The 27,372-nt window shown below is 62.1% G+C and overlaps 3 protein-coding genes across 4 annotated transcripts; 2 read left to right on the top strand and 1 right to left on the bottom strand.

Annotated features, from left to right (window-relative positions):
• The first annotated feature begins 3,649 nt into the window (after positions 1-3,649).
• VTN (vitronectin) lies at positions 3,650-9,759 on the top strand. Its single transcript, XM_039507524.1, has 8 exons — positions 3,650-3,791; positions 4,379-4,498; positions 4,971-5,297; positions 5,730-5,869; positions 6,339-6,495; positions 7,102-7,254; positions 8,809-9,093; positions 9,577-9,759. The coding sequence occupies exons 1-8, from the start codon at positions 3,731-3,733 to the stop codon at positions 9,672-9,674; spliced, it is 1,341 nt and encodes a 446-aa protein (XP_039363458.1). The 5' UTR covers positions 3,650-3,730; the 3' UTR covers positions 9,675-9,759.
• KIF12 (kinesin family member 12) lies at positions 9,738-18,766 on the bottom strand. The gene is made up of 17 exons (XM_039507529.1): positions 18,616-18,766; positions 18,166-18,231; positions 17,965-18,043; positions 17,767-17,888; positions 17,076-17,151; positions 16,165-16,299; positions 15,825-15,960; positions 15,268-15,359; positions 14,781-14,922; positions 14,548-14,666; positions 14,187-14,291; positions 13,687-13,822; positions 13,371-13,500; positions 11,405-11,537; positions 10,797-10,933; positions 10,447-10,592; positions 9,738-10,082 (listed from the first exon to the last, which is right to left on the bottom strand). Exons 1-17 carry the CDS (start codon positions 18,693-18,695, stop codon positions 9,964-9,966), a joined length of 1,953 nt encoding a protein of 650 aa, XP_039363463.1. The 5' UTR covers positions 18,696-18,766; the 3' UTR covers positions 9,738-9,963.
• Positions 18,767-20,996: 2,230 nt separating this feature from the next.
• On the top strand, positions 20,997-22,760 carry SEBOX (SEBOX homeobox). 2 transcript variants are annotated; one of them, XM_039507526.1, is made up of 4 exons: positions 20,997-21,140; positions 21,281-21,468; positions 21,591-22,066; positions 22,539-22,760. In XM_039507526.1, the coding sequence occupies exons 1-3, from the start codon at positions 21,026-21,028 to the stop codon at positions 22,047-22,049; spliced, it is 762 nt and encodes a 253-aa protein (XP_039363460.1). In that variant the 5' UTR covers positions 20,997-21,025; the 3' UTR covers positions 22,050-22,066; positions 22,539-22,760. The 2 variants fall into 2 exon arrangements, with proteins under 2 accessions (XP_039363460.1, XP_039363461.1); XM_039507527.1 differs by having other exon boundaries at positions 21,591-21,749.
• Positions 22,761-27,372: the final 4,612 nt, after the last annotated feature.

A 27,372-nucleotide genomic window follows, 5' to 3' on the forward strand; every position in this document is an offset into this window, starting at 1 on the left:
CTGCCCCCTGCGCCTGCCCCCGCTGAGCAGCTCCTGCGTGCAGGGCGTTTCATCAGCTCTCCCTGCTCAGGGTGACGGGCCCTGCAGCCCGAAAGAGGAGAGAGCCCACGTAGCTGAGTGCGGCCGATTGCCTGGGTCCATGTCCAGGCAGCAGGCCCCTCCTGTGGGGCTCCCCCTATGGTGGCGGTGGGGGGCAGCGGCAGAGATCAGTATGCCTCGTGCCTTTGCTTAGATCCCTGCTGCGGGGATCCCTGCTGCTTGCGTTACCCTGGGTGGCTGGAGAGGCTGCTGTTTGCTTTGCTCAGGAAATGGGCATCGCTGACTGGCTCTGCCCCTTGGGGAGGAATTACAAAGCCCCGTTTGGCTCTTATCCTCTCCCCTGGGCAGGGCTCGGCACCTGCAGCCTGTCTCGCCAGCCCCTGCCCAACACAGCTCGGGGGCCAGGGGCGGCACAGGCTGGACCTCTCCTTGAACAATGTATCAACTTCCCGTCCGGCTCATCTACCCAACGGGGAGACACCGACTCAGAGAATCACGGACATGTCGGGCTGGAAGGGACCTCGAGTCCAGTCCCCTGCGCTGAGGCAGGACCAAGTAACCTCGACCAGCCCTGGCCCGAGTTTGTCCAGCCTGTCCTTAAACAGCTCCAGTGATGGGGATTCCACACCCTCCCTTGGAAGTGCTTAACTCCCCGTAGAGTCCGAGCGTTTTGCTAATATCTAACCTCAGTCTCCCTGCTGCAGATTAAGCTGATTACTTCTTGTTCTACCGTCAGTGGACACTGAACAACCGATCACTGTCCTCTCTATAAGAGCCCTGAACATGTGTGAAGACTGTTATCAGGTCCGTCCCCCCCCCCACACACCATCGTCTTTTCTCAAGACTAAGGTGCCCCATTTTTTGCCCTTTCCTCAGGTCAGGTTTTCTAAACCTTTTCTCATTTTTATCGTATCTGTTTTCAACCATGTGAATGAATAGGAAGAAAATTAGGCCTTTATCACTGAACTAAAAGATAACTGGCAAACCCTATCCATACCGGCCTGCCTTTCCCACTGCCCTGGCCCTGGGGCCTTGCTAACCCCATTCGTCTGGGGCAGAAAGCCTTCAGCGACCCCTGCTGAGTGCGTTCCTAGTGCAGGATGGGAGGCTGAGGCGGATCTGAGAGCTCCCGGGGAACCTTGTCTCTGTCTCCCAGCCTACAGAAGGGGTGGTAAGGCTGACAAACCACCATGACTCCTGCAAGGGCAGAGAGCAGCGCACGCAGACCAGTCCCCAGTCTCTCCAGTCCCAGCAGCTCTGTCACTAAGTGTGAGATGCCCCACAGCGGGCAGAGCAGCCGGGCCCTGCTTTGCAATGGGACACTGCCCTATGCTCAGGCAGCGTGTACAGGCTGAGCCCAGGTGGATCCTGGACCTTGCTCCTTGCCCCCTGATGGCTGGGAGTTATCAGGAGCCAGGAGGAAGAGCTGAATTCATGTTAATTAGTAACAAGAGGGTCTGATGAAAGGAGAATTCTGGGAGCAGAATACACAGAGCTCTGTGTACCCAATGAACTGGAGAGCAAAGGGCCCAGACTCTGCTGGATGCAGCCAGGCTGGTCGCTGGCCCCTGGCTTCAGCCCCCCACCACTCTGGAGTGCCGGGCGGTTTGGTCACTTGCCCTGCAGCTGCTGAGACACAGGGAAATAGCTTCACTCAGATCCTAAAGTGCAGCCATCACTGCATGTCCTGGGGGCTCGTGTCAACATCGCCAGCCCCAGGCAGTCACAGATCCTTAGTCAGGCCCAACAAATCATGAGATTGGCTCAAGAATCCCAAATGCTGGGTTCTGGCCATTTGCTCTCTGAGCCTTTGGGGGTCAGTAGGATCAGAAGAGGCTAAAATAGGGAAAGAACAAGTTAAAAATTATTTAGACAAGTTAGATGTCATCAAGTCACCAGGGCCTGATGAAATACATCCTAGAATACTCGAGGAGATATCTGAGCCATTAGCTGAAAAGTCATGGAAGACGGGAGAGATTCCAGAAGACTGGAAAAGGGCAAATCTAGTGCCCATCTATACAAAGGGAAATAAGGACAACCCGGGCAATTACAGACCAGTCAGGTTAACTTCTGTATCCAGAAAGATTATGGAGCAAATAATTAAGCAACCAATTTGCAAACATCTAGAAGATAATGAGGTGAATAAGTAACAGTCAGTGTGGATTTGTCAAAAACAAATCACGTCAAACCAACCTGATAGCTTTCTCTGACAGGGTAACAAGCCTTGTGGATGGGGGGGAGCAGCGGATGTGGTATATCTTGACTTTAGTAAAGCTTTTGATACTATCTCACATGCCTGCCTAGGAAGGAGCACTGCAGAAAGGGATCTGAGAGTCATAGTGGATCACAAGCTAAATATGAGTCAACAGTGTAATGCTGTTGCAAAGAAAGCAAACATCCTTCTGGGGTATGTTAGCAGGAGTGATGTAAGCAAGACACGAGGAGTAATTCTTCTGCTCTACTCCACGCTGATTAGGCCTCAACTGGAGTATTGTATCCAGTTCTGGGCACCACAGTTCAGGAAAGATGTGGACAAATTGGAGAAAGTCTGGAGAAGAGCAACAAAAATGATTAAAGGTCTAGAGAACATGAGCTATGAGGGAAGATTGAAAAAACTGGGTTTGTTTAGTCTGGAGAAGAGAAGACTGAGGGGGGACATGAGAACAGTTTTTCAAGTATGTAAAAGGTTGTTACAAGGAGGAGGGAGAAAAATTGTTCTTAACCTCTGAGGACAGGACAAGAAGCAATGGGCTTAAATTGCACCAGGGGAGGTTTAGGTTGGACATTAGGAAAAACTTCCCAACTGTCAGGGTGGTTAAGCACTGGAATAAATTGCCTAGGGAGGCTGTGGAAGCTCCATCACTGGAGGTTTTTAAGAGCAGGTTGGACAAATCCCTGTCAGGGATGGGCTAGATCGTACTTAGTCCTGCCATGAGTGCGGGGGACTGGATTAGAGACCTCTCGAGGGCCCTCCCAGTCCTACGAGTCTCTGATTTTCAAACTTTTCGCTGCAAAAGTGAGGGCTAGAAAGCTACTGGCTATAAAATGGAAGCTGAGATTCTCATGTAACTTTCGCCACAGGAGCTGGGTTTTAAGGTTGTCAGGCACACACGTGACTCACGAGTTGGTAACATTCTTGGAACCTGGAGCAGCGTTTTACCTCCCGTCTCCTGTAGGCTGGCCTTGGTCTCGGTTGTTGGGTTTAGGGTGACACACAGGCCAGAGTGGCTGGTCTGGTGGCCCTTCCAGGCCTTAGACGATGACCGTCTGAAAAGGCCTCTCATCTCCTGCCCTGCTGGCTCCAAGGAGAGACTCGCTGGCCAGCTCCTTACTGTGGGGCTGCTGAGGCGTTTGGAAAAGACTCCCCGGCCCACACCAGCCAGTGGGTTTCAAACCTGGTTCTAGCCGCTTTCAGCTTGGTGCGTACGGGTTTTGTTTAGCCCTGCTAGAGAGTCAGCCCCCAAAGCAGGGTCCCAGCAGGTACTGCCTGTGCAAAGGCCTTCAGACCCCTTCCAGGCCTGCGAGGGGGAGGCCGGGGGAGTCAGTCACCTCCTGCTCTTTTGCTTTTTTGACCTTCTGACTGTTTGTTTTCGCCCTGGAGAGGGGCAGGCTAAGCAAACAGCGCGTTCCTGGGACAGGAGGCTGCAGCCCAGCTCCAGCAGCGCCTGAGCAGTCCCAGGAGCCACGCACCATGAGGCTGCTGGTCCCAGCTCTGATGCTGGGTTTGCTCTGCGGGGCTTTTGCAGCTGAAGGTAAGTCTCTGCTCTCCCTCGGCTGGGCTCCCTGCTGCACAGGCCAGTTCCCTAGCTCCCGCTTCCAGCTAGCCTTTGAGAGAGAGCCAGTGGGTCTGTTGGGCTTCTGGGGGCTGGGGCTAGTGAGGCCTCCAAGGAGCCCGGGAGAAAGCAGCAGCTGAGTTCCCCAGGAGCCTGCTGGGGTTCTGGCCGGGATTGCCAGGCAGCCTCTTCTGTGGACAGGATCTTGAAAGGAGCAGCCAGGCGCTGCTGACCTCTCCCCACAGGCAGATCTCCGTTCACGGCACTAGTCCCACATCGCACACCCCACAGACACCCTCAGCTCCAGCAGGTCCTGGGGCTTGGGGAGAAGCACAGCAGGGAGCTAGTGAAATCCTGCTGCAGTGCGCAGGGCTGGCCTGCTACAGAAGTGCAGCTGCCTGGGTGGCGAGGCTGACAGCAGCCGGGTCCCGTTTGCAGCAGCAGCCAGCCATCGCTAGCAGGTGGGGCTGGTGTGGGGCGTCGCTGGCCGCCCCGGGGGCCATGGCTCATTCCCTGGGGGTGGGTTTGCTGCAGTTACTTCCTGCCTGGCAGTTGGCTGTTTTCAGAGTCGTGTGTGGGCCATTGCGAGGATGGTTTCAATGCCCAGAGGAAGTGCCAGTGCGACACCCTCTGTGTGTACTACCAGAGCTGCTGCAGTGACTACGCCAGTGCCTGCAAGACGAAAGGTACCTGCCCCCTCTGGAGCCCCCCAGGCCCTTTCCCCTTGCCAGGGAGCAGTCACAAGCAAGGCCCGGGCTCCCTGCGGTTGCCATTGGCTGGCTGGTAGCAGGAAGGGTGCCCCAGATTTGCGTGTGGCAATGTGCCCAGGTCAGTGAGTGCCCAGCCAGCATGGCCCCTTTCAGTGGCTGCGGTGGTCAGTGGGACGTTCCATTAGGAGGCAGGCTGATGCTGAGCCCCCTTCACTGAGGGGCCCTTGTGATTTCCAAGGGGCAGGAAGTCTGGGGGGCTAGAGACTGATTCAGGGGGTGGGGAGTGTAGGAGGGACCCTTCTTCCCACGCTGAGTGGGAACGTTCTGGCAGCACATCACCTCTGGCCCAGCCACTCAGAGCCCCAGCACAGAGTCAGGGCTGTAGCATCCCCTGGGCTCCCGGCTGCTGACTGGCTCATGCTGAGCCTCTCTCTTGCCCTGTGCGCAGTGACCCGTGGGGACATGTTTGCGTTCCCCGAGGACGACTACGTGGACTACAGCACCAATGCTACCTGGGGTGACGACACAGAGCTCCTCGACACAGGGACTGACGCCCCAACCACATCTCCAGAGCCAGTCACTGCTGCCACTGTCGCTTCGGTCACAGCGCCAGGCAGTGGTGCCCACCTGCTGGTCCCCAGTGGGCCGGAAGAGGTGGAGCAGGTGCAGCAGGAGGAGGAAGAGGCGCAGCTGGAGGAGGAGGAGGAGCTGTGCAGCGGGAAGCCCTTCGATGCATTCACGGACCTGAAGAACGGTTCTCTCTATGCATTCCGAGGTACTGGGGGGCGAGTGCTGCCCGCGGGCGCTGGCTCAGAGCCAAGGGCTGCACAGGCTTCCCCCTCCAGGGCACTGACTCGCTTCCATCTCAGGTCACTCCCATCGGCCAGATGCTTGAGGGGGAAGATGGGTCTCAGCCCAGTTCCCATCCAACCCACCATCACAGCTGGCACTGGCTGGGCCCTTGACAGCCTGGGCTGACGGGTCACAGAGACAGCTGCTGTGCCGGCAGGGCAGAGCCCTGGGTCGCTTGCATTGCCGTGGCTGTCCTGGGCCTGGCGAGGGGCTCCGGCTTGGTGCAGAGCCTCCCTGCAGATAGCCAGCCTTTCACAGTGTGCACTTGGGGCAGGAAACAAAGCAGTGGGGGACTTTGTGGGGGTGGGGGCGGTGGGAGCTGCCCCTCACGGCTCCTGTCTCCCTCCTCGCTCAGGGAAATACGTCTATGAACTGGACGAGAAGAGCGTGAGGCCTGGCTACCCCAAGCTCATCCGCGATGTCTGGGGCATCGAGGGACCCGTCGATGCCGCCTTCACACGCATTAACTGTCAGGGCAAGACCTACATTTTCCAGGTGGGGCCGTGGGCAGGGATTGGCTAAAGTCCTGCCTGTGCTGCTGCTGCATGGCCTGACTCGTGAGCACCACTCACACCACCGGGCCGCCCCAGCCAGCCGCCGCCGGCTCCTTTGGGCGGCCCCGCTCTAGGCTGCCACCCTGACAAGCTGTGAGGCCTCGTCCCCCTGGCCTGTGCCCCTTTGCAGGAGGGCGGCAGGGGGCAGAGCTGGCAGGCCAGGCACACAGCTGATGGCCCCGGTCAAAGGTAGGAGAGTGACAGGAGTTTGCCAAGAGCCCTTGGGCATGCACCGGGCTGCCCCGTTGGTGTGTCCGGGCGTGGCCAGGCCGGTGTCCTGCATGGCAGCGGGGAGAGCGCTAACGGGGGTGGAATTTACATAGCTCAGGGTTGTGGGTTCATGGCCCAGAGTCCTTGTGGCTCTTGAATCCTGCTCCCCAGGTGACCCTGCCTTGTGGCTGTCTCCCAAGGGCAGTCAGTACTGGCGCTTTGATGACGGTGCACTGGACTCCGGCTACCCCCGCAATATCTCGGATGGCTTCCAGGACATCCCTGATGACATCGACGCAGCCTTCGCCCTGCCCGCACACAGCTACCACGGCCAGGAGAGAGTCTATTTCTTTAAAGGTAAATGAGCTGCTTTCCCAGCCGGCCCAACTACCCCTCCCCGCTGTGTCTCCCCACAGTCCCCCACACCCGGGCAGTGCCTCAGCTCACTGCAGCCCATTGTCCACTGGCCCTGCCGTTCTCCACAGCGCCGGGCCGTCCCTGCCTGGCTGCTCAGCCCGAGGGCACAGGGCACATGGGGCCCAGCAGCTGCATACCAGGCGGTGGGTGAAGTTGGCGCTGCCAGCTCCAGGCACTCACAACTCAGGAGAGTGGCTAGAAAGGATGAGGGTTTAAGACACTAATAACCGTGGTTTCGCCCGTAGCTGGGGCATGTCGGCTGCTCACTGCACTCGGTCATGGCACCCAGCTGGATTGGATTGAAAGGAGAGCCAGGCATCTCGCCGCTCACCTGCCTCCAGGGCCTGGGGTGTTACTAGCACCAAGACGTGTGACAACACGCTCGGCGCTGGGCCTGGCTACGCTATGAAGGCTGGAGAGCCCCTGGCCGCTGAGTGGAGCTGCCTTGTACTGCCAGCCAGTCCCAGTGCTGGGGGATGCCCTGCCCTGCTCCAGCCAGCAGGATGGCATCTCTCCAGCCTGACAGACTCCATGTCTCGTTTCCAGACAAGCAGTACTGGGCATACGACTTTGCCAACCAGCCCAGCCGGCAGGACTGCGAGGTGTCCTCCCCATCGCTGGTGTTTGATCACTACGCGCTCATGCAGGGCGACAGCTGGGAGGACCTCTTCCAACTGCTCTTTGGGGGCACCCCACGCAGTAAGTGGGGAGGAACGGCCCAGGTTATGGGCCCGGGCAGAGCAGGTCATTGAAGCCAGAGGGCTGGGGCAGGGGGAACCAGAGGCCATGGGACGCACCCCAAGCATGTATGAGCTGCTAGGGGCTTTGCAGAAAGGGAGTGACGCAGGTTGGGAGGTCAGGTGCTAAACAGGACAGGCAGGTTAAGGGCCCCTGATCCAGCTCTGGCGTATGTTAGACCCCAGTGCTCCTCAGTGGGGCCAGCTCCACCTAACACATGCAAGAGGCCAGATTCACAGGGAGCCTGGAAGGGAGTGATAGCACAAAGCACACCCCCACATGCTTGTGACAAAGTGGGGCTGTTCTTAATGTTTCCTCTGAATACTGTGTGGGTGCCTCCTTTCTGGCCTTTGTCTCTTTCCTGGGCCAGGAGGTCACCTGATCTTGTTCTCCCCCACCTTTAGCATCCCCTTCCCTGGGCGATGCTCTGGCACTGCTCCCCACAAAGCCAGTCAGGACTTTGGGGAGCCTCCTCTCCCTCGGAGCAGACTGTCTGCAGGGCAAGAAGCTCACACGGCTTCACCTCCTGGGTCTGACCTTGGAGCATTCAGCATCCTCTGCCCCTCCGTGCGCTTCCCACAGCGAGTCCGCCCTGGCGGGGTCCTGGGGAAGCCAGAGGGTCCTGCACCCCCACTTTGCAGTCAGATGTGACTCTCAGCCAGCCAGTAAAACAGAGGTTTATTCGATGACAGAAACACGATATAAAACAGAGCTTGTAGGAACAGAGAATGGGACCCCTCAGCTGGGTCCATCCTGGGGCCCAGTGAGCCAGACCCCCACGTCTGCCCTCACTCCTCGTCCCCAGCCAGCCCCAAATGGAAACCCCCTCCAGCCCCTCCTTTCTGGCCTTTGTCTCTTTCCCGGGCCAGGAGGTCACCTGATCTCTTTGTTCTCCCACACCTTTAGCATCCCCTTGCAGGGGGGAGGGGTCTGGGCCATTAGTTGCCAGGCGACAGAGGGTCGGCCAGAAACTGAGGCCCCCACACAGTATTCAGAGGAAACATTAAGAACAGCCCCACTTCCTCACAATGCTGCATCCCCCCAGCCCCAGAACACCTGCACATCACAACCCATGTCCCCAGGCTGCATCACCCCCCCGCACCCGCTGCTCCCCCCATGCAGGTGACATACCAGGATGGAATCAGGTAGCAGGTCCTGTCTGTTTTAACTGGCGCCAATGCTGCGGAGCTGTGCAAGGTGAAGAGAAAGCTGGGGAGGAGAGGGACGGGGTGGGAAACAAGGCTAGGCTCCAGGACCCCTTGCGGCAGGCTGGATCCTGCCATCACGTCTCTCCTCCCAGCCTGCTCCTTGCCCTGTCACGGGGATTGGGGTGGCTCTGCTGCCCCCCGCCAGCTCCTTTCCTTCCCTGTTCTGGAGGCCCTGGGGACCCCACTCCCTGAGGCAAGGTGGGTCAGGGGCTGCCTCCCCGCTGGGTGAGCCTCTCCCTGTGGCTGGGACACCACACCAGTTATGCTGCCAGCCAGTCCTCATGCCCATGCTGTGCTGGTCTGCCAGGTGGGGCCAGTGGACCGCGGTACATCAGCAGAGATTGGCGGGGAGTGCCGAGCCACCTGGATGCTGCCATGGCCGGCAGGATCTACGTCTCCTCAAGGGCCAGCAGCTGGGCTCGAAGGAGGAAATCCCGCCGGCACCGCAAGAGGTACAGGAGCCGGCGGCCGGCAGCTCACACCTTCTGGGACTGGCTGCAGGATGATTCCGACTCCTCGGACACGGACCCTGACTGGCTGCCCGGGGGCTCCCAGTGCCAGCCCATCCAGAGCGTCTACTTCTTCCTGGCAGGTGGGTCCCAGCACCATCAGCTCACCCCAGCTGCTCTCACAGCTGACCTGACCTAGCCCCCCCCCACCCCCAGCAGGGCTGGGCTTCAGCTTTGCCATGCGGCCCCACCAGCCCCATTATGGCCACCCTCTCCCAGGGCCCTGCAGTTCTGCTCAGCCTGACTGTGCGCGATTGGGCTGACTTGTGGAGAGGCGCCTCATGGGGGGGAGGAGAGCCGGAGCTGGAGCAGGCTGGGACCTGGGGCAGGGGGATCCTCACAGAGGGGCAGGCTGGGCCTGGACACGGGAGTCAGGCTGCCCTGGCGGGGCCTGGACTCTGGCCGGGGCCTGGAGCAGGGTTGTCCCTGCACTTGGTGGGAGGCTAGGGGAGGCCAGCAAGGCCCGTTCAGCTCCTGCTGCTCTGAGCTGTGGTTGAGGGTGGGGTGAGTGGAGCCCTGGGCCCTGTTCCCTGGGGGACTGACGGTCACGCCCTTCTCTCCCGCAGACAAGTACTATCGCCTCAACCTGCGCAGCAAGCGCGTGGACTTCGTGCGCCCTCGCTACCCACGCCCCATCGCTCAGTACTGGCTGGGCTGCCCATGAGCCCCCAAGGGGATGGGCTGCCGCCGTCCCGCCATATCCACAGCAGCTGGGTCTTTCGCTAAAGCCAAATAAACAGGGAGCTCTGTGTCAGCCCTGGACCGCGTCTGTCTGGGGCAGCGGGACCTTCGTGGGCCGGGCTATGCAGGCCACACCCCGGCCAGGCCCCACCTGCCTCCCCAGAGCCTGCAGGGGACTGGGCCCTGGGTCCTGGCCATGCACCAGGACATGGGGCGCTCCACCACGGCACTGAGAGGGTTAATGTTCCGTGGCGTGGGGCACGTGCTCAGAGTCAATCCCGGGCATCCCATGTGCAGCCGGAGCCCTGGTTCTGCAGGCTGTAGTATTGGAGCTGCTCCTGCAGAGAGTCCAGCACCTCCTCCAGCCGCAGCTCGGGGTCAGCACCTGCTGCTGGCCGCAAAGAACAGGAGCGATTAGTGGCAGCCCGGCCCTGGGCTCAACCCTCCTCCCCTCTGGCTGCAAGCGGGTGTCAGGGAACCAGAGCTGGGGAAAGGGTCACGCTCCTGGGATGGGCCCCAAAGCTAAGGAGCTCCCCACCCCCCCAGTTCAGCTCCATGAAGATATGACTTCCAGGGAGCCTCTGCCCCACATCTCCCTTAGTCTCTCTTGTGCAAGGCATGCTGGGAAGGGCTTCTCCTGTCCCAGGCTCACAGTATCTGCACAGTCGAGGGCCCCCTCTGGGGAGCCAGGGACACCCCAGTTCTGACCCCTCCAATAGGGAAACCTTGGCAGCTGCTGCTCTGTCACGTCTTACCTTGGCGCCCTGTGCTGCTGCCTGGCAGGGGAGGGGCTGACGGCATGACCTGCCCCTCCAGGCCGGGGGGAGGCTCGGGGCCCTGCTGCTGGGTGTCTCTCAGGAGCAGACACGAGCCAGCAGAGCTCTTCCTTCGGCCCAGGCTCCTGCAGAGCAAGCAAGGGCTGTGCTGAGTACTGGGGCCCACGTCAAATCTGGCCATGGCTGCCCCACCCCACTGCCTCCCACCCTGTCCCTGGGTCACCTTCTGACGTGCCCTGAGCCCCTGCCCTGTCCTGGAGCCTGTGCGCCTGCCTGCACAGCCCCACGGCTGGACTCACGCCTGGTCCCAGGCTGCTGCTGACTCTCACCTTTTCCCCTGGAGAAACCAGGGAGCCACAGGGTGCTGCTGGGGCCAGGGCTGAGCCGGATCCTGCCATGGGCTGCCCTGGCTGGGCCCCTGGAACCGGGAACTGCTCTGGGCAGTGAGCCCCTCCCATGGCGGCAGCTCCACGAGCAGCTGGAAGGACAAGCAGAGCCCTTAGGCTGAAAGCTCCTGTTGCCAGCCAGCCTGGCAGGGGGGCGTACCTGGGACAGGAGGCAGGGTCTGCAAGAGGAAGAGAGCAGGGGAGGGGCCGTGGCTCAGGCGTCCAGCCGGCAGAGTGCCTGTGTGTGCTGGGGCTTAGCCCCACACATGGCTGGGGGCGCCAGGGCCAGGGCGGAAGCTGGGGCAGGTGTCCCGCTGGAAGGGAGACGGGAGTCCAGGCCCCATGGCCCATCCGTTCTCTGCCCTTTTGCTGAGCTGGGTCCCGCAGGAGAGCGGCTTTCAGCCAGATTCCCCTGGGCAGAGCCAGAACCAGCCCAGACGCTGGGGCGGCGGCTCCCCTGGGGCATCACGGCCACGGGCTGAGACCAGCCTGCAGGACACGTGAGGGGCCAGGGCCGCGGGCGCCAAGTCAGACAGGAAGAGGAGACTCACGTGGCCACACTGGGCTGCGCCGGGGGCAGGGCGGGGGCAGGGCAGGGCCTGGATGCTGCAGGAGCCGGGGGCAGCTTTGGGGGAGCGTTGGGCCTGGCCCCAGCTGCTGAGGGTTGGGGGGGACTCCAGGTGCCTGGAACGTAAACGAGAGGAGTGGGAGTGGGGCCGCCCCGGCCATCACAACATGCCTGAGGAGGTGGGCCATCCCAGCCGAGGCAAGAGCCAGCAGCCCCACAGCTTGGGGGGAGAGACCTGGCAGGGTGCGACTTGGGGTGGGGGGGTCACCACAGTGACGGGCAGGCCAGTCTCCCAGCCAGCAGCGCCAGGGCCGGGTGGGGCCTGCAGTTCGCTGAGAAGCTGCCTGGAGCAGGAATTCCTGCAACACCCGTCAGAGGGGCTCCCTGAGCCTGGCTGTTCTGCCAGGCCTGCGCCTGCGCCTGCCCCAGGGACCGTGGCCCATGAGTAACTCAAGGCTGGCCGGAGGGTCGGGCCTGGGCTCTGCAAGGCGCTGGGAAGGAATTCGCTATAGTAACCTGGAACCCTCCCCAGGTAGTGTCCCGTCTCAGCACCCCCCCACGCCGCATGCCCTGTGGCCCCCACACACACATGCCCAGCGCCCCCCCCACACGCCCAGCGCCCCCCCCACACCCAGCACCCTCCCACACGCCCAGCGCCCCCCGCACACGCCCAGTGCCCCACACCCTGCGCCCCCCCTCACACACCCAGCATGCACCAAACATCCCCGCGCACGCCAAGTGCCCCCCCCCGTGCACCAGTGCGCACTGTGCATCCCCAGCACCCCCCGCATGTGCCGAGTGTCCCTCATGGGGCCCCCCACGCCAGCACTGAGAGGCCAGACCCTCCCGCCCAGTTCCTCAGGTGACTCAGAAATGCCTCCCCATCACGCACACAGCTCAGGGCCTGGCTAATGAGGGGTTTCCTCACCCTACAGCGCAGCTGCTGCCACCCACCCAGCCAGGCCTCCAGCCTGGGGCCTACCCACCCATGGGGCTCTCAGGCCCTGCCTGCATTGCCCCTCCCCCTGCCCCTGTACCTCGCCAGCTCCTGCGCCCTGGCGAGGGCTTGGCTGCTCGTCAGCAGGATCGGCTCCCTCCTTGGCCAAGCAGGACAATAGGAAGGGGAGAGTGTGGTGAGCAGTGGACGCTGGGCCCCACCCCAGCCATTCATCTAGACTTTAGCAGGGCCCACCCCCATGCAGGGTGCCTGCCCCGTGCCAGGCCAGATTCAGCACGCCCTCTGGGTAGTGCGCGGGGGCAACCCCTGGCTGGGTGTGAGGAGCCAGGAGGAGCGAGATCTGGCTCATTCACCCGGCCCAGCAGTGCTGATCTTTCGGGGTTCCAGGTCCAGCTAAGCTGTGCCCCCTCCCCGGTCGGGTGACTGAGCTGGGGCAGCCTGCAAGCTGCTGGGGGCTCTTCCAGGCATGGGGAAGGGTTGGTGGTGGTTCTTGGAGTCGCAGAGAGTCGGGCATGGCAGGGACTCTGCGGCGAGAGGCGGGCAGAGCCTGGGTGGGTGTTGTGGAGCTGCTGGTGAGTCTGTGCCGGGGAGAGCACCCTGTGCCAAGGCAGGGGCATCTTTGGCTTGGATCTCTGTGCCGAGGTGGGGGCATCTCTGGTCGGAGCAGCGGCTCCCAGCCAGGGGAAAGGCACTTGCCTGGGGGAGCGGGGCTCGGGTGCCCCTTCCCTGAGCCCAGCCTGGGAGGAGCTGGGCCTCGCTGCCTGCCACAGGATAGCAGCTGACTTGAGGTGGCTGCGGAACACACGGCGTGGCCCTGCCCACCCCATGTGTGTAGGGGGCATCGCTTTGCCAGTGACCTCTGTCCTAGGTACCAGGTCATGCCTGGGGCTCGCCCCCACATCAGGGCTCGAGGGAGGTGTGGGGCCAGCCCCCCTGCCAGGAGTTGAGTCTCCCAGAGGTCAGCCCAGGAGGGGGAACATCCTGTTGCTACCTAAGCTGCTCGTTCTCCAGCACAAACTCCTGCAGGAGGCCATAGAGGCTGCGCCTGGCCGAGCCGGGTGCTCTCCTCGGGGCCCCTCTCTGCCCAGGGGCATGGCTCTCCTCCTGGCACTCGGGCAGCTCTGCAAGGAAGACGAGATGGGTGACAACTGGAGCCCAGACGGGCCAGGGCCTGGGGGGTGGCAGGTCACATACTTCTCTGATGCACAAGCCCATGGTGCCCCTCTGCAGGCTCCCCATTCCTGTCCCCCAGGGCGGCCCTGGATCCCTCTGACCCCCAGCCCTGCCCCGCCCCCAGCTGTACGCACGTGTGGGGGCTGTGTGGGTGGCTGTGCTCCCACCCAGTATCCTGGGCAGCCGCAGCTGCTGGCGCAGGGAGAGGTTTTCCTCCCGCAGGGCCTGGATTTCTTGCTCCAAACTTCGCAGCAGCTTCTCCCGGGAAATCTGGGAAATCAAAGGCACAAGGCTTAGAGGGGAGGGGGCCCTGGCCACAAGGGGCCCTGCCCTGGGATGCAGCAAACTCAGATGTTCAGATGTTGTGAAGGCCAAGAGTATAACTGGGTTCAAAAAAGAGCAAGATGAGTTCCTGGAGGCCAGGCCCATCAACGGCTGTTAGCCAGGCTGGGCAGGGACACAACCCCATGCTGTGGGTGTCCCAAAACCGCCAACTGCCAGAAGCTGGGACTGGACGCCGGGGCAGGATCACTCGATAATTGCCCTGCTCTGTTCGTTCCCTCTGAAGCACCTGGCATTGGCTGCTGTCAGAGACAGGACACTGAGCTCCAGGTCTGACCCCACGTGGCCTTACCCTGTGTGCCACAGGCTTGGTGGTGACCTTCTTGGCCGTGCCGGCGAAGCGCAGCGTGCGCAGTGTCTCCGGGAGGCAGCGCGAGGAGGGCGAGACGCAGGCGACCTGCTGGACAAGGGACGAGGCTGAGGAGCAGTTCCCGGAGGGGCCCTCAGCAGAGACGGCTTTGGTGAGTCTCTCCCCGTGGCCCCGGCCTAGCCGGCTCAGGCAGGAATCCCAGACTCCTGGGTTCTAGTCCTGGCTTGCCCACAGCCTTGCAGTGTGACTTTGACAGGTCCCCGTCCCAGCTCTGCACCTGTGGGGCTGCGGCTCCAGGCCCTCACCCAGCCCTTCCCGGTACAGAGGGGAGCCAGGCTCCTACCATGAGCGTGATCCCGGATCCGCCCAGGGACTCGGCCAGCAGCCGGGTGAGCTTGCTGTCCCTGTACGGGATGTGACTCCGCCTCCGTCTGGGGTCCACCAGCAGAGAGATGCAGTGCCCTGCGGGGAGGACAGCCCGTCACACTCGCCTTGGCGCTCAGAAAAGAGCCTGCAGCCAGCTGGGGGTGCCTGCAAGCCTGGCCCCTCTCTCTGGCCCGGCTGCAGGGGCCTTACCCAGAGCCAGGAGACTGCGGTTGATGTTGCTGGCTTCCACTAAGCGCTCCCCAGCCGAGCCGGTGTCCTTCACCCTCTCGCTGCCGGCCAGGTCCACGAAGCAGAGCACGCCTTGCCGGCGGGATCTGGGATCTGGGCTCATCTGTGGGGAAGGGGAGGGACCATAGCTCACAGGTGTCCTGCCCCATGGGCCTTCAGGGACACTCCCAGCCAGGCAGCCGGCCCTGCACACCTGGGGTCTCCAGTGCAGGCCCTAGCGAGCCCAGCGAAGGGAGAAGCTCCAGGCCGGCTCAGACAGGCGTCAGCCCAGAGCAGCCCCTGGAGGGTGAGCAGGCCAGTAGCAAATCAAAGCCATTCAGGCCAGTGTTTGCCTCCCCGTGTGCCCCTAGGACCCTCCCTCCAGCTGCCAATGCAGCTGGCCCCCTGGGAGCAGGGTGGGCTATGCCATGGCCCCCGAGGCCCCGCGCGCTGGGGGCGAGTGACTCACAGCCTTGCGGCGGATGCGGATGGTCAGCAGGGCGTGGCTGCGGCTCGAGTGCCCATTCAGTGCATGCGCGGCGCTCCGCCGCCTTCGGGTGCCTGGGAGCGGGAGGCGCAGGCAGTTCAGAGCCGGGCGAAAAGGTTAAACAGCCCCTGACCCCCCCGGCGCTGGGCCTCACCCTCCTGCAGAACCTGCGCTCCCAGGGTCCTGAGCGCGTTACGGGGGGGCCCCTCTGCAGCTCCAGGAACGTCTGGCTGCTGCCTGTGCCCCCAGGCTGCCAGTCCTGCCTTGGAAAACAGCTGGGGACCTAGGCCAGAGTGATGCCCCAGTGCAGGCGGAAAGCTCCGGCACCAGGCAAGGCGGGACCGTGCCAGGGTCTGCTTGTGGGAGCAGCAGCTCCCCACCACTAGGCGCAGCAAAAGGGAATTCACTCCCCACCTGGCCACCGGGGGGCCCCTTCTGCACTGGGCTCCTTGCCCATGGGCTGCAGAGCCCTGGGGTGGGGGGTCCTGCCTGTGCCCCTCCCCAGCGCCCTGCAAGGCTGGAGACGCCCTGTGCGGTACCTTCCTGCAGCAGGTCCATGATGGCCTCCAGGCTCCCAAACTCCACTGTGAGCAGGTTCTCGATGTAGAAGCCCCTGGTTTTGCTCCATCGCACGGGCAGGGGCCTGGGTGGCCCTGGGCTCAGCAGGTCTCTCACCTGGACAGAGGAGAGGCAGCGGGACAAGTGGGAATGGAGCCCAGAAAGCCAGGAGCAGACGGGTGAGCGGGAAGGGCTGTAGCAGAGCGGTAATGGGGGGCAGGGACAGGTCTCTCTGGTGCCCATCAGCCAGCCCTGCACATGGGCTGGGGGCACGAGGTGCTGCAGCTCTTTGTCCAGGCAGGGTGGTGGGGGTGGCCCTACCTGCTCATTGTGTATCTCCACGTACGAGGCGCTGAGCACGAGGCCGGGTCTGTAGCGCTGCGTCTGCTCCAGGAGACACACAAAGGCCCTTTGCATCAGCCCCCCGAGGTAGGGAGTCGCTGGCTGGCCCTCGCCCTGCAGAGAGGGGAGAAGTCGGGGAAAGCCAATGGCAGGGTGCCCTGAGCTTCCACCCCCTGCAGCAGGAAACTGAGAACCATCCCCCACCCAGCACCCTGCCCCGCTCCCCACTGCGCCCCCTGCTGGGGGGGGCCCCAGAGCTGGGGTAACTGGGAGCTTCCCCCCACAGCCAGCGCCCTGCTCCACTCCCCACAGCGCCCCCTGCTGGGAGGGGCCAGAGCTGGGGTAACTGGGAGCTCCCCCCACACCCAGCACCCTGCCCCGCTCCCCACAGCGCCCCCTGCTGGGAGGGGCCAGAGCTGGGGTAACTGGGAGCTCCCCCCACAGCCAGCGCCCTGCCCCACTCCCCTCAGCGCCCCCTGCTGGGAGGGGCCAGAGCTGGGGTAACTGGGAGCTCACCCCACACCCAGCACCCTGCCCCGCTCCCCACAGCGCCCCCTGCTGGGAGGGGCCAGAGCTGGGGTAACTGGGAGCTCCCCCCACAGCCAGCACCCTGCCCTGCTCCCCACAGCGCCCCCTGCTGGGGGGGGGGCCCAGAGCTGGGGTAACTGGGAGCTTCCCCCCACAGCCAGCGCCCTGCTCCACGCCCCACAGCGCCCCCTGCTGGGAAGGGCCAGAGCTGGGGTAACTGGGAGCTCCCCCCACACCCAGCACCCTGCCCCACGCCCCACAGCGCCCCCTGCTGGGAGGCGCCGGGGCTCGTGATCCAGGAGGCGCTGGCTGCAGAACCTGCTCAGCGCGGCTGTCGGTTTGCCCCCGAGCAGGGCTCTCACCTGGGCTAAGGGTCCCGTTAACGTGTAGGTCTTTCCAGAGCCCGTTTGTCCAAAGGCAAAGGCAGTGCAGGAGAACCTGGGGGAGGGGGCGCACAGCCGCTGAGCACCTGCACCCAGGCCGCCCTCTCGTGGCGGAGCCAGGTAATGCAGACACGCGCTGTGGTAGAACAGCTGGGGGGCCTGTGACCCAGCGGCTCTGCACTGGCACAAGATGGTGCCGGGAGCACGTGGAGGTGAAGATGCGCAGGGCTGGGGGCACGCGCTGGTGTGAGGAGGATGGTGCTGGCAGTTACTGGGGAGGGAGGCCACAAATGGGAGTGGGTGCGGCTGGATGCTTGTGCCTGGGGGCGTGTGTAGGTAGAAAACTGCAGATGGCGGCTGGGAAGGAGGCCACAGTGGGGGTGAGCAAGGACGGGGAGCGTGTGCATGGCTGGCTGGGGCTATGGGGGGCAGGTGGAGGGGGAGCGTGTGCATGGCTGGGTGGGGGTTACGGATGGGAGTGGGGGGAGGGGGAGCGTGTGCATGGCTGGCTGGGGCTATGGGGGGCAGGTGGAGGGGGGACAGGTGCATGGCTGGCTGGGGGCTATGGGGGGCAGGTGGAGGGGGAGCGTGTGCATGGCTGTGGGGGGGTTACGGATGGGAGTGGGGGGAGGGGGAGCACGCTCTCCACTCAGGGTTGCCTCAGCCTCACCCATTCGCTGCCAGCTCTATGAGTCGCTTCATCCCGCTGCCTTCAAACACCCCTTCCTGGGACGTGCCTGCATCGAACACGGCACTTAACCTGAAGGCCGCCTCCTGCCCGGCCGCATTCACCTGGCATGGGGAGAAGAGAGCTGGCTCAGGATCAGGCCAGCGCCCAGCTTTGGCCTGTCCAGCGTGGGGCACTCACGTAGACGGTGTTGTCCCCAAGGCAGTGCACCACACGCTGGTCCCCTCTGCGGCGCTCCGGGCAGGTCAGGGGCCGAACCCTAGCCAAAGGGAAAGGCATCATTCACCATGCAGGCACCCTCCTGGCCCCAGGTGCCTGTCCCTAAACCCGGCCTCAGCTCATGCACCCATCAGCCGCCCGTCCCACTCCCTGCCCCCTCACCTGACCACCACCCGGAGACGTGTTTCCTTCCTGTCCACGGGATCCTCCTGTTCGCCTGCTGGGCTCCTGGGGAAAACAACCAGTGTGGGGAGCAGGGACTCTGGCAGCCGGGGGAGCCAGGGGCTGTCTTACTGGGCCATGCAGCTGCTAAGGTTTTGGGCTCCAGCGCCCCACAGCCCCTCACCAGCTGCAGCATTGGCACTTCCCAAGCTGAGGTCTGATGTGCCAGACGCAGCTGCTCAGGTATGTAGTTAACCCTTTCACCGCCAGAGGGAACGGCACCCTTGCACCTGGTGTGAAGGAACAGGAGACTCCAGGGCCCTTCTAGGCTGAAAGGACCTGTGGTCCTTTCCCCCTGCCAGGACTGGGTGCCCTGACCACCCTTAGTCCCTGGGTGGCCCCAGAGAGATGGGGTGGCCTTCCCCTAGCTCCTGTGAGACTCTGGCTTACTGCGCAGCTAGATGTAGTGGCTTGGCTCCTGCGCCCATCTTGGGCCCCTGCCCCTGCTCCAGCTCCGGCTCCGGCTCCATCCCACAGCTCTCCTCTGCAGGGTGAAATCTGCAGCTCTTCGGCTGCCCAGCCGCCCCCTTCTCCAGCCAGAACCACCCCCAACCAGCCTAGAGCTGCAAGTGCCAGCTCTCCGGTTAAATATTCACCTGCTCCAGCTTTGGGAGCTAGCCCCTCCCCCAGGCTCTTGGAAAGGGACCAGCTGCAGGGAGGCTCCCTGAGGAGAGGCCAGAGGGAGAAGGGGGCCAGAGTCTGGGTCCACCTGCCGCTGGAAGCTGGCCAACGCCAGCCCCTTTCAGAGGCACCCAGTGAGAAGGGTGGAATGACCCCAGCCAGCTCTGGGCCCCGCTCAGCAGGGAGAGGCCAGTGACTGAGCAGGTGACCAGGGCTGGAGGAAACGCAGTCTGGGGCCTGGCACAGGGCAGCCGCCAGGCGAGCAGCAGGGGCACCATGTGTCAGCCAGGAAGGGGCCATGACTCCCTGGACCCTCCCTGCCATGAGGGGCCCTGCACACGGCACACTGGCAGCGCTGCGTCCTGTCTGCCACAGAGAGGCCGGTATCCCGTGGAGCCCTCCCCACACAGATGAGAGGAAGAGGCCTGAAACCCTGCCCGCCCCCCCCCCCGAGGCCTGGTGTCCCTCTGCACTTCCACCAGGAGCCTTGGCCCCACTGACCCCTTTCTCCCCTCCCCCTCTCTGCTCCTCTGGCTGCTTGGTTAATTCACACTGAATCCACCTTCCAGCCCCCTCTGTCCCTGTGCCAGGAACTGCCCAAGGCACAGGGGGAGCTGGCCGTGCCCGTGCTACGGTGCAGGCAGCGCTCCCACCAGGGCAGCGCCAGCCAATCGGTACTGCAAACGGAGCAGCACAATCAGAGGCTGCGTCCCATCCACGCCCCTCCTCCCCCCAGGGCTGGAGTGAGCTCTGGTGTTTCACAGGGCCCTCCAGTGTCAGACTCTGGTGCCAGCCATGGATGGCACAGAGGGGCCTGCTCCCTGCAGCTGGCAGCCTGGCAAGAGGAGCACTCGCTTTTTATTCCCCTGGGAAATCAATTCCCCAAAGAGTCCAGCAGCTGCAGGTCACATGGCCCCTTGTGAGGCCAAGGCAGTTTGATGCTTAGCAGTGCAGGTGCAGATGGGCCGAGAGCGTTCAGGGCAGACAACCCACTGCTGACACCATCACGCCACAGAGGCGCCCGTGGGGAGCTGCACACAGCCGCTCAGCCCCCAGGCATTAATAGCGGATGTGCTGGCGCCGCTGGCCATTTGCCAGGCTGGGAGGTTGGCAGCCACTTTCCCCAGGGCACCCCGCCCTGTGTGCTGCCAGCCTGGAATGCGAGTGCAGAGGGGGCTGGCCTGGAGCACGGCTGACGGCTGGGCCCATAGGGAAAGGTGACGGGGGAATATCCTGTGCGGGGACCTGGGGCCAGCCCTGCCAGCACCCAGCAAGGAATTCGATGGGACCTGGTGGGTGCCAGCAAGAAACCGGTGAGGACCCGACCCAAAGGGAGGCTCAGCATTCACCATGTGGCCCCACACCCAAACCTGCTCTGCCTGGGGCCCCCTCTTGCTGAGACTCCCTCCCTCCCGGTGGGTCACAGCTTGGCCTGTCTCACTCCAAACCCGGAACCTGCAGCTGCCCCAGGTCTCAGCGGGGAAGGCGGAGCCCCGGTTAGTTACCCCTGGGCTCGGGGGAAGGGGGGCGCTGCTGCTCGGTGCCTGGGCCCTCCCTTCCTCAGTGCCTGGGCCAGCTCCGGGGCCACCCCTTGTCATCCCCACAGAGCAGGAGCAGGGCCTGGCCACTCACCCCACTGGGGGAAGGGCTGGTAGCCAGCAGGGGGCCAGGGCGCAGCCCAGGGCACCAGGACCTGGCTAAAGGAGCCCCAGCCGAGGGAGCCCAAAACAGCCCGGTCCCTGGGGGTGGGGAGAGACGGGGCTGGGCCGGGCCGGGCTGATGGAATGTGGGCTGGGCTGGGGTCGCAGGGATGGGGCTGGGCACAGCTGGGGTAGGGGGCTGGGATGGCCCAGGCTGACTGGGATCCCCCGATGGGTGTGGCTGGGCTGGGCCGGGCTGACGGAAGCGGGGCTGGGCTGGGCAGGGATGGGGCTGGGATGCCCCCACGGGCGCGGCTGGGATGGGGCTGGGATCCCCGACGGGCGCGGCTGCGGGGCCGGGCGGGCAGCCCGCGGCGGGATCAAAGCCGGCTCGCACCCGCCTGGGCGGTCCCAGACACCTGGGAGCTGCTGGCCGGGGAGGGGGAGCGGAGCGGAGCGGGGGATAAAAGGCCCCGGGAGCCGCCGGGCGGCCGCGCTGAGCCGCGAGACTGGACGGGGCGCGGGGACCCGGCAGGAGAATGAGCGGGGCTGGCCCCGCATCCGGCCCGCGACTCCTCTTCCCCGACGGAGACTCCGGCCGCTGCCCGCCGCCCGCCCGGGGCACCCCCGTGGCCGGGCCCGAGCCCCGAGCAGGTCGGTGCCCTGGGCAGAGCGCGGCGGGGCCGGGGGCTGGGCGCGGGGCCGGGAGCGGGGCTGGGAGCGGGGCCGGGGCGGGGGCCGCTCCCGGGGGCCGCTCCCGGGGGCTGAGCTCTGCCCGTCTCCCCCGCCCGCAGGGAGCCGCCCGAAGCCGGAGCGGGGCGCGGGGGGCTGCCCGCCGGGGCCCAGGAGGCGGAAGCGAACCACGTTCAGCCGGGGGCAGCTGTGCGAGCTGGAGCGGGTGTTCGCCGCGCTGCCCTACCCCGACATCGGCACCCGCGAGCGCCTGGCCGAGCTCACCCGCCTGCCCGAGGCCAAGATCCAGGTGAGCCGGGCCGGGCGGGGGAGCCTCCGGTGCCCCGTCGTATCCCGCGGGCCGGGACGTCGGGGCGCCCGCGGCTCTGCGGCCCGGGGCAGGGGAGTCCCTCACGGCCCTTCTCTCCCCAGGTCTGGTTCCAGAACCGCCGCGCCCGGAGGATCAAGAGCGGGAAGCTGGAGCAGCCGAGCTGCCGGCGGGCTCTGGCCAGTAAACCGCCCCCCTCCTGCCCCCCACCGCTCCAGGGCAGCTCCCTCCTGCCCCAGGGACAAGGGGCCAGAAGCCAACAGGTGCCCGAGCTCCGCCTGCCGGGCAGCTGCCCCCAGCAGTGCCTGGGCCCAGCGCTGCCCGGCCTCGTCTCTGCCTTCCAGGGGCAGCTCCTGTGGGAAGACAGTAGCCAGCCCCCCTGCAGCCAGGCGGGAGCCCACTGGCCTGTGGCTGCCCCCAGCCAGGCGGGGGCGCAGGGAGCAGACCCCATGGCCGGTGAGGGGCTCTCCTATTGGGATGTGTTCCCTGCGCAGACCTCCCTCGGGTACATCTCTGACCTCATCTATAACGCGGCCATCGTCACCAACCTGGGCGAGCCCTAGGCCTGGCCCCGGCCGAGGTGGGTGCCACAGGGGTTGTCGGGGGGCAGCCGTCAGGCCTGGCGCCTAGAGCTCCTCTGGAGCAGCTGGCACCAGGCACTGCTGGGCAAGACACTCGGACCTGCGGTGCCAGCTGGAAACTGCTGCCCATGGACATGGGGGCAAACCCAGCTAGCGAGGCCAGGCTGCCAACCTGGGGGAGGTTTCGGTTGGATATTAGGAAACACTGTTTCACTAGGAGGGTGGTGAAGCACTGGAATGGGTTCCCTAGGGAGGTGGTGGAATCTCCTTCCTTAGAGGTTTTTAAGGCCCAGCTTGACAAAGCCCTGGCTGGGATGATTTAGTTGGGACTGGTCCTGCTTTGAGCAGGGGATTGGACTAGACACCTCCTGAGGTCCCTTCCAACCCTGAGAGTCTATGATTCTAAACAGCCCTTAGCCATGTCAGCTCCCCTCCGCCAGGCTCCCAACCCCCACTCCATCTACCCACTAGGAACTGGAACAAACACTGGCCTGAATGGCAGCTGGGCGCTGGAGACTCTGGGCTGCCACAGGACACGGAGGACTAAGTGGTACCTGGCTGAATTAATCTGGAGGGAGGCTCTGCTCCCAGGGTGTGCAGTGGGGTGACCTCTGGATCTTGGCTTTCTTGGGTGTGTGCTGCAAAGCAATTCCATCACAATAATAAACGTGGGGCCGTGCCCCCTCCCCAGCTTAGCGCTCTAATTTTCATTAGAGGGGCAGTATTATTGCACTGACTCCTTAAGATCTTTGCAATACCATCCAATATCCTAAATGCGGGTCTGTGCTGCGGGCTGGCAAAGCGGGGCTGCCCGGTCCTGCATATCACAATCAGCCGTAATACCAACTAATCTTTCAAAAAAATACCTTAATCTCAGGCTGTATTTGCAAATGATTATGGCTGGGCCCCACCACGGACTTTATCTACATGACCTAATCCCGGCGCCATGTAACATTTCCAGGTTACAAAATAGATTTGCACATATCAGAAATATTAAAGCGTGTTTTTAGAAGGGGCTTAGCAGACATCAGAACATTAATCAACATTGTTAGCTCCTGGCACACTGCCCACCTGCTAGCCCCTCCCTGGCCAAGCTGGGCCTCCGGGTGCTGCGGCGGAGGGGGAGGACCCCCAGCTCTGGGGAGACGGTGTCAAGGCTCAGGCCTGCCCCAGTGCGGCAGGTGCTGGGTCCCCATACTCAGCGGTAAATCCAGCCTACTGTGGGAGGAGCAGCCTCCAGGGCAGGGTTCCCTGGCAGCAGTAGAACTTCCCCACATGGTGGCTGGTGCCTGGGAGTCCCCTTCTCTTTGCCTGCCAGTAACTGCAGAGGGGAGCATGGGAGGAGGGGCCATCGGAATCTCTCTGGCCCCCTGTAGCTTTGCTGCCCACGATCACAGGGTGCAGGGGCAGCTGTTTTTGCCCCCATGGCTGCTGGCCTGCTCGGTGGCTGGGATTCTGCCCAGAGGAAGGGGATTCTGGGACAAGTGTTCAGCAGCTGGGTCCAGGCCTGAAAATTATCTACCCCAAACCCATCCCCCAGAGGGAGGCTGCAGGCCTGGTTAGAAAGGCGCTGCAGAGGGGAATGTGGCACAGCCAGCCCCCCCGATAGGCTTGTAGGGCTGGGCCCATATGCCAGGTGAATTGCTAAGCCCCCAAGACAAGTATTTGAAGGCCATGAATCAGGCCCCCAAGTCACACGTTTGGCTTAGAAATCCTGACAGTTATCAAAATAATGGAGGGAGGGAGGGGTGTCTTTGCTGTCGGGTTTCTGAGTCTTCGGGGAGCACTTGAGTCACATTTTCAAGCTTTGTGCCCACGAGGACTAGACACTCCACTTAGCTTTGTTTTAAATGGAAGCCGAGAGTCTCCCTAATCAGTGGATTCCGGGAGCTGGGGCCCTTATGCGGAACATCCAATAGTGCAAGCCGCTCCGCCAGACAACAGTAGTTGTGTCTCTCCTGCAGCAGTGGGTGGCATCACTGGTCTCTGGTGCAAAGCAGGGAGCCGTATTTCTTACTGGGCTCAAGGTGTGTGTGGTGCTGGGGGGACACAGAACCCTGGACTCACAGCTTGGCAGTGGAGGGCTAGGTCCTGCACTGTTGAAGTTGATGGGAATGACCATGCGCCCTACAAGAACGAGGAAGTGATTTCCAGGTATTCTCATCTACGCTCAGCATCTCTGGCACTGTGTCTACACTGAGTTGGGATCTCATGTGGGTTTCACATCCCAGCTGCCTGGCAAGTTGCCTTTCAAAAGCTTAATTTGTAATTTAAAATCTCCCAAAGCCCATCACATCCTCTGACACCAGAACCAGCTCCCAGGAATGGACTCACCTGGCACCTGCATTCCTTCCCACAAAGTCATGCCACTGAGGCCACTGTCCCGTCATGGTGACTTTCAAACATGTGGGGCTGGGAAGTCACCGCGTGAGGGAGGGGAACTGCCTGCAGAGCCGCACTTACAATTTGAGGTGATTTTTAAAGGCAGGGCAGTAAACCCCCAAAGATTCACCTGCAGTAGAAGCCTAGTCCCCACATGCAACAGTGGCTGTGGCAGGAGGAGCTGGGGTTAGAGGGGTCAGAGTTCTGCTTGCTCCCATGACTTGTTCTTTGCCAAACACCAAGGGATTCTGGGACTTGCAGTCCAGTGAACATGGGACCTGTAAGCCGCTAACAAAGCATGCTGGGTATAAGAAGGCCCATTTTCCTCAGGCTGGGACAGGTCAGGGCTAGGGGGTAGGTTTGCTGTTACGTTCTCTGCCAAGGCGGTGACCAGGGCAGGCCAGGTTAGGCTCAGCTCACCTCTTCTCTCTACAAGGGGAAGGGGCTCAAGGTGTCTAGACAGGGCTGGGCAAGGGCCATTGTGGAGCACAGAGAGTGGTGAATTTCTGGGGTGGTTCGTCCAGCCCCTGAGAAGAAGCTGTAGCTCAGGGAGTTTGTTTTCCCTCCTTGAGGCTTGTCTCGGATTACCCTGGGAGGGGGAGATTTGGGTTCAGCAGAAGAGCTAAAACACCCAACCAATGGAGAAACTGAGGCACCAGCTGAATCTGATGCTAACAAGGTAAGTGCACCTCTGCGGTGGGACAGATGGAAGCAGGAGGATGTCTCATCCTGAAGCCAGGTTCTACTTACGGTGGACTTAGGCAAAGAGGGAATGAGAAGCAGGGTGAATCTTACCTAGCCCAGTGTAAGAGGGAGTCAGACTCCTATGAGATCCACCAGCCTGCTGCAGTCACTCTGCTCTGGCTTGGGAGTTACAGAGATAGGTCACACGTGCCTTGTATTTTAGACAAGCAGGGCTCATTTGTATTGACTGGACTGGGTGAGGCTCCAAGCAGCGGGTGCACCCACAATCCCAGTCAGAGAGATGCCCAAGGAGTGTTACCATCACCCAGAGCCAGCGTTTCCAATGACAGCGTTGGTTGCTATCGCTGGGCACGGCAGACGCCCACGGGTTTGCCCTTTCACCGTGGATGGGTCCTGCTTACCGGGGTTGAGGTTGCTCAGCTCGCTCCCCACTGTGATGGCAGAATGGAACAACAAAGCAAGGGAGAGGCTCGTCTCTGTCCCTGGGGCGCATGCTGCACTACCCCCCTCCGCTGCCGGGAAGTGGGGCTGACCCCAGAGGTGGTGGGAGCTCAGAGATTTCAAGGCCACAGGGGGCCATTGTGATCATGAAAGCTGACCCCCCGGAGAGCACAGGCCAGAGAACTGCCCAAAATAATGCCTAGCGTGGAGCTGTTAGAAAAACACCACATCTGAGTTAAAGATGGTCAGTGATGGAGACTCCCCCCTGCCCCTTGGAGGCGGTGCAAGGCCTGCGAGTGTTGGTTGATCACAGGATGACTGAGCCATCAGTGTGATGCAGCTGTGAAAAAGGGGAGATATTTCCAGTAGAGACAGGGAAGGGTTATTGCCATTATACCGGGCACTGGTGAGACCTCATCTGGAAGAGTGTGTGCAGTTCTGGTCTCCCATGTTTAAGAAGGATGAATTCAAACCAGAAGAGGTGCAGAGAAGGGCTCCTAGGATGACCCGAGGAATGGAAAACCTGCCTTATGAAAGGAGACTCAAGGAGCTTGGCTTGTTTAGCCCAACCAAAGGCTGAGGGAGATATGGCTGCTCTCTATAAGTACATCAGAGGGATAAATACCAGGGAGAGGGAGGCATTATCTAAGTTAAGTGCCAATGTGGACACAGGAACACATGGCTATAAACTGGCCAGCAACAAATTTAGGCTTGAAATTAGACGAAGGTTTCTAACCATCGGAGTGAAGTTCTGGAACAGCCTCCCCAGGGGAGCAGTGGGGGCAAAAACCCTAAGTGACCAAGACTGAGCTTGGTAAATGGAAAGGATGGTGATGGGACTGCCTACCATGACATGTGGCCCATCTAGGAGTGCAAGTAGCAAATATCCCCAATGGCCCGAGATGGGACACTACCTGGGGAGGGTTCCAGGTTACTATAGAGAATTCTTTCCCAGGTGTCTTGCTGACATGCTCAGGGTCTAACTGTTCGCCATACTTGGGGGTGGGAAGAAATTTTCACCCAGGTCAGGTTAGCAGAGACCCTGGAGGGCCAGGGGGGTTCACCTTCCTCTGCAGCATGGGGCACAGGTCACTTGCTGGTTTGAACTAGAGCAAGTGGTGGATTCTCTGTAACTTGAACTCTAATGATTTGAAGATGTCAGTAACTCAGCCAGAGGTCAGGGGTCTGTTACAGGAGTGGGTGGATGAGGTTCTCTGGCCTGCGTTGTGCAGGTCAGACCAGATGATCACGATGGTCCCTTCTAGCCTTAAAGTCTGAGTCTTAAGTTGTTCCAATGGTTAATTACTCTCACAATTACACCTTATTTCCAGTCTGGCTTTGTCTCACTTCAACTTCCAACGATTGGCTCAGGTTAGAACTTTCTTTGCTAGATCGAAGGGCCCATTATTAAATATTTGTTCCCTATGTAGATACTCACAGACTGTGATCAAGTCACCTCTTAACCTTCTCTTTGTTACTCTCGATAGATTGAGCTCTTTCACTCGCTCACTCTAAGGCAGGATTTCTAATCCTTTAATCATTCCTGGGGCTCTTCTCTGACCCCTCTCCAGTTTATCCACATCCCTCTCGAGTTGTGGGCATCCAAACTGCACACAGGATTCCAGCAGTGGTCGCACCAGTGCCATACAGAGGTAAACTAACCTCTCTCTTCTTACTGAAGGTTCCCCTGTTTATACACCCCAGGGTCGCATTAGCTTCATCAGCCACAGCATTACAGTGGGTGCTCATGCTCAGCTGAATATCCACCATGCCACAA

This window comes from Mauremys reevesii, linkage group 20 (assembly GCF_016161935.1).
Source record: "Mauremys reevesii isolate NIE-2019 linkage group 20, ASM1616193v1, whole genome shotgun sequence".
Classification (NCBI taxonomy): domain Eukaryota; kingdom Metazoa; phylum Chordata; order Testudines; family Geoemydidae; genus Mauremys; species Mauremys reevesii.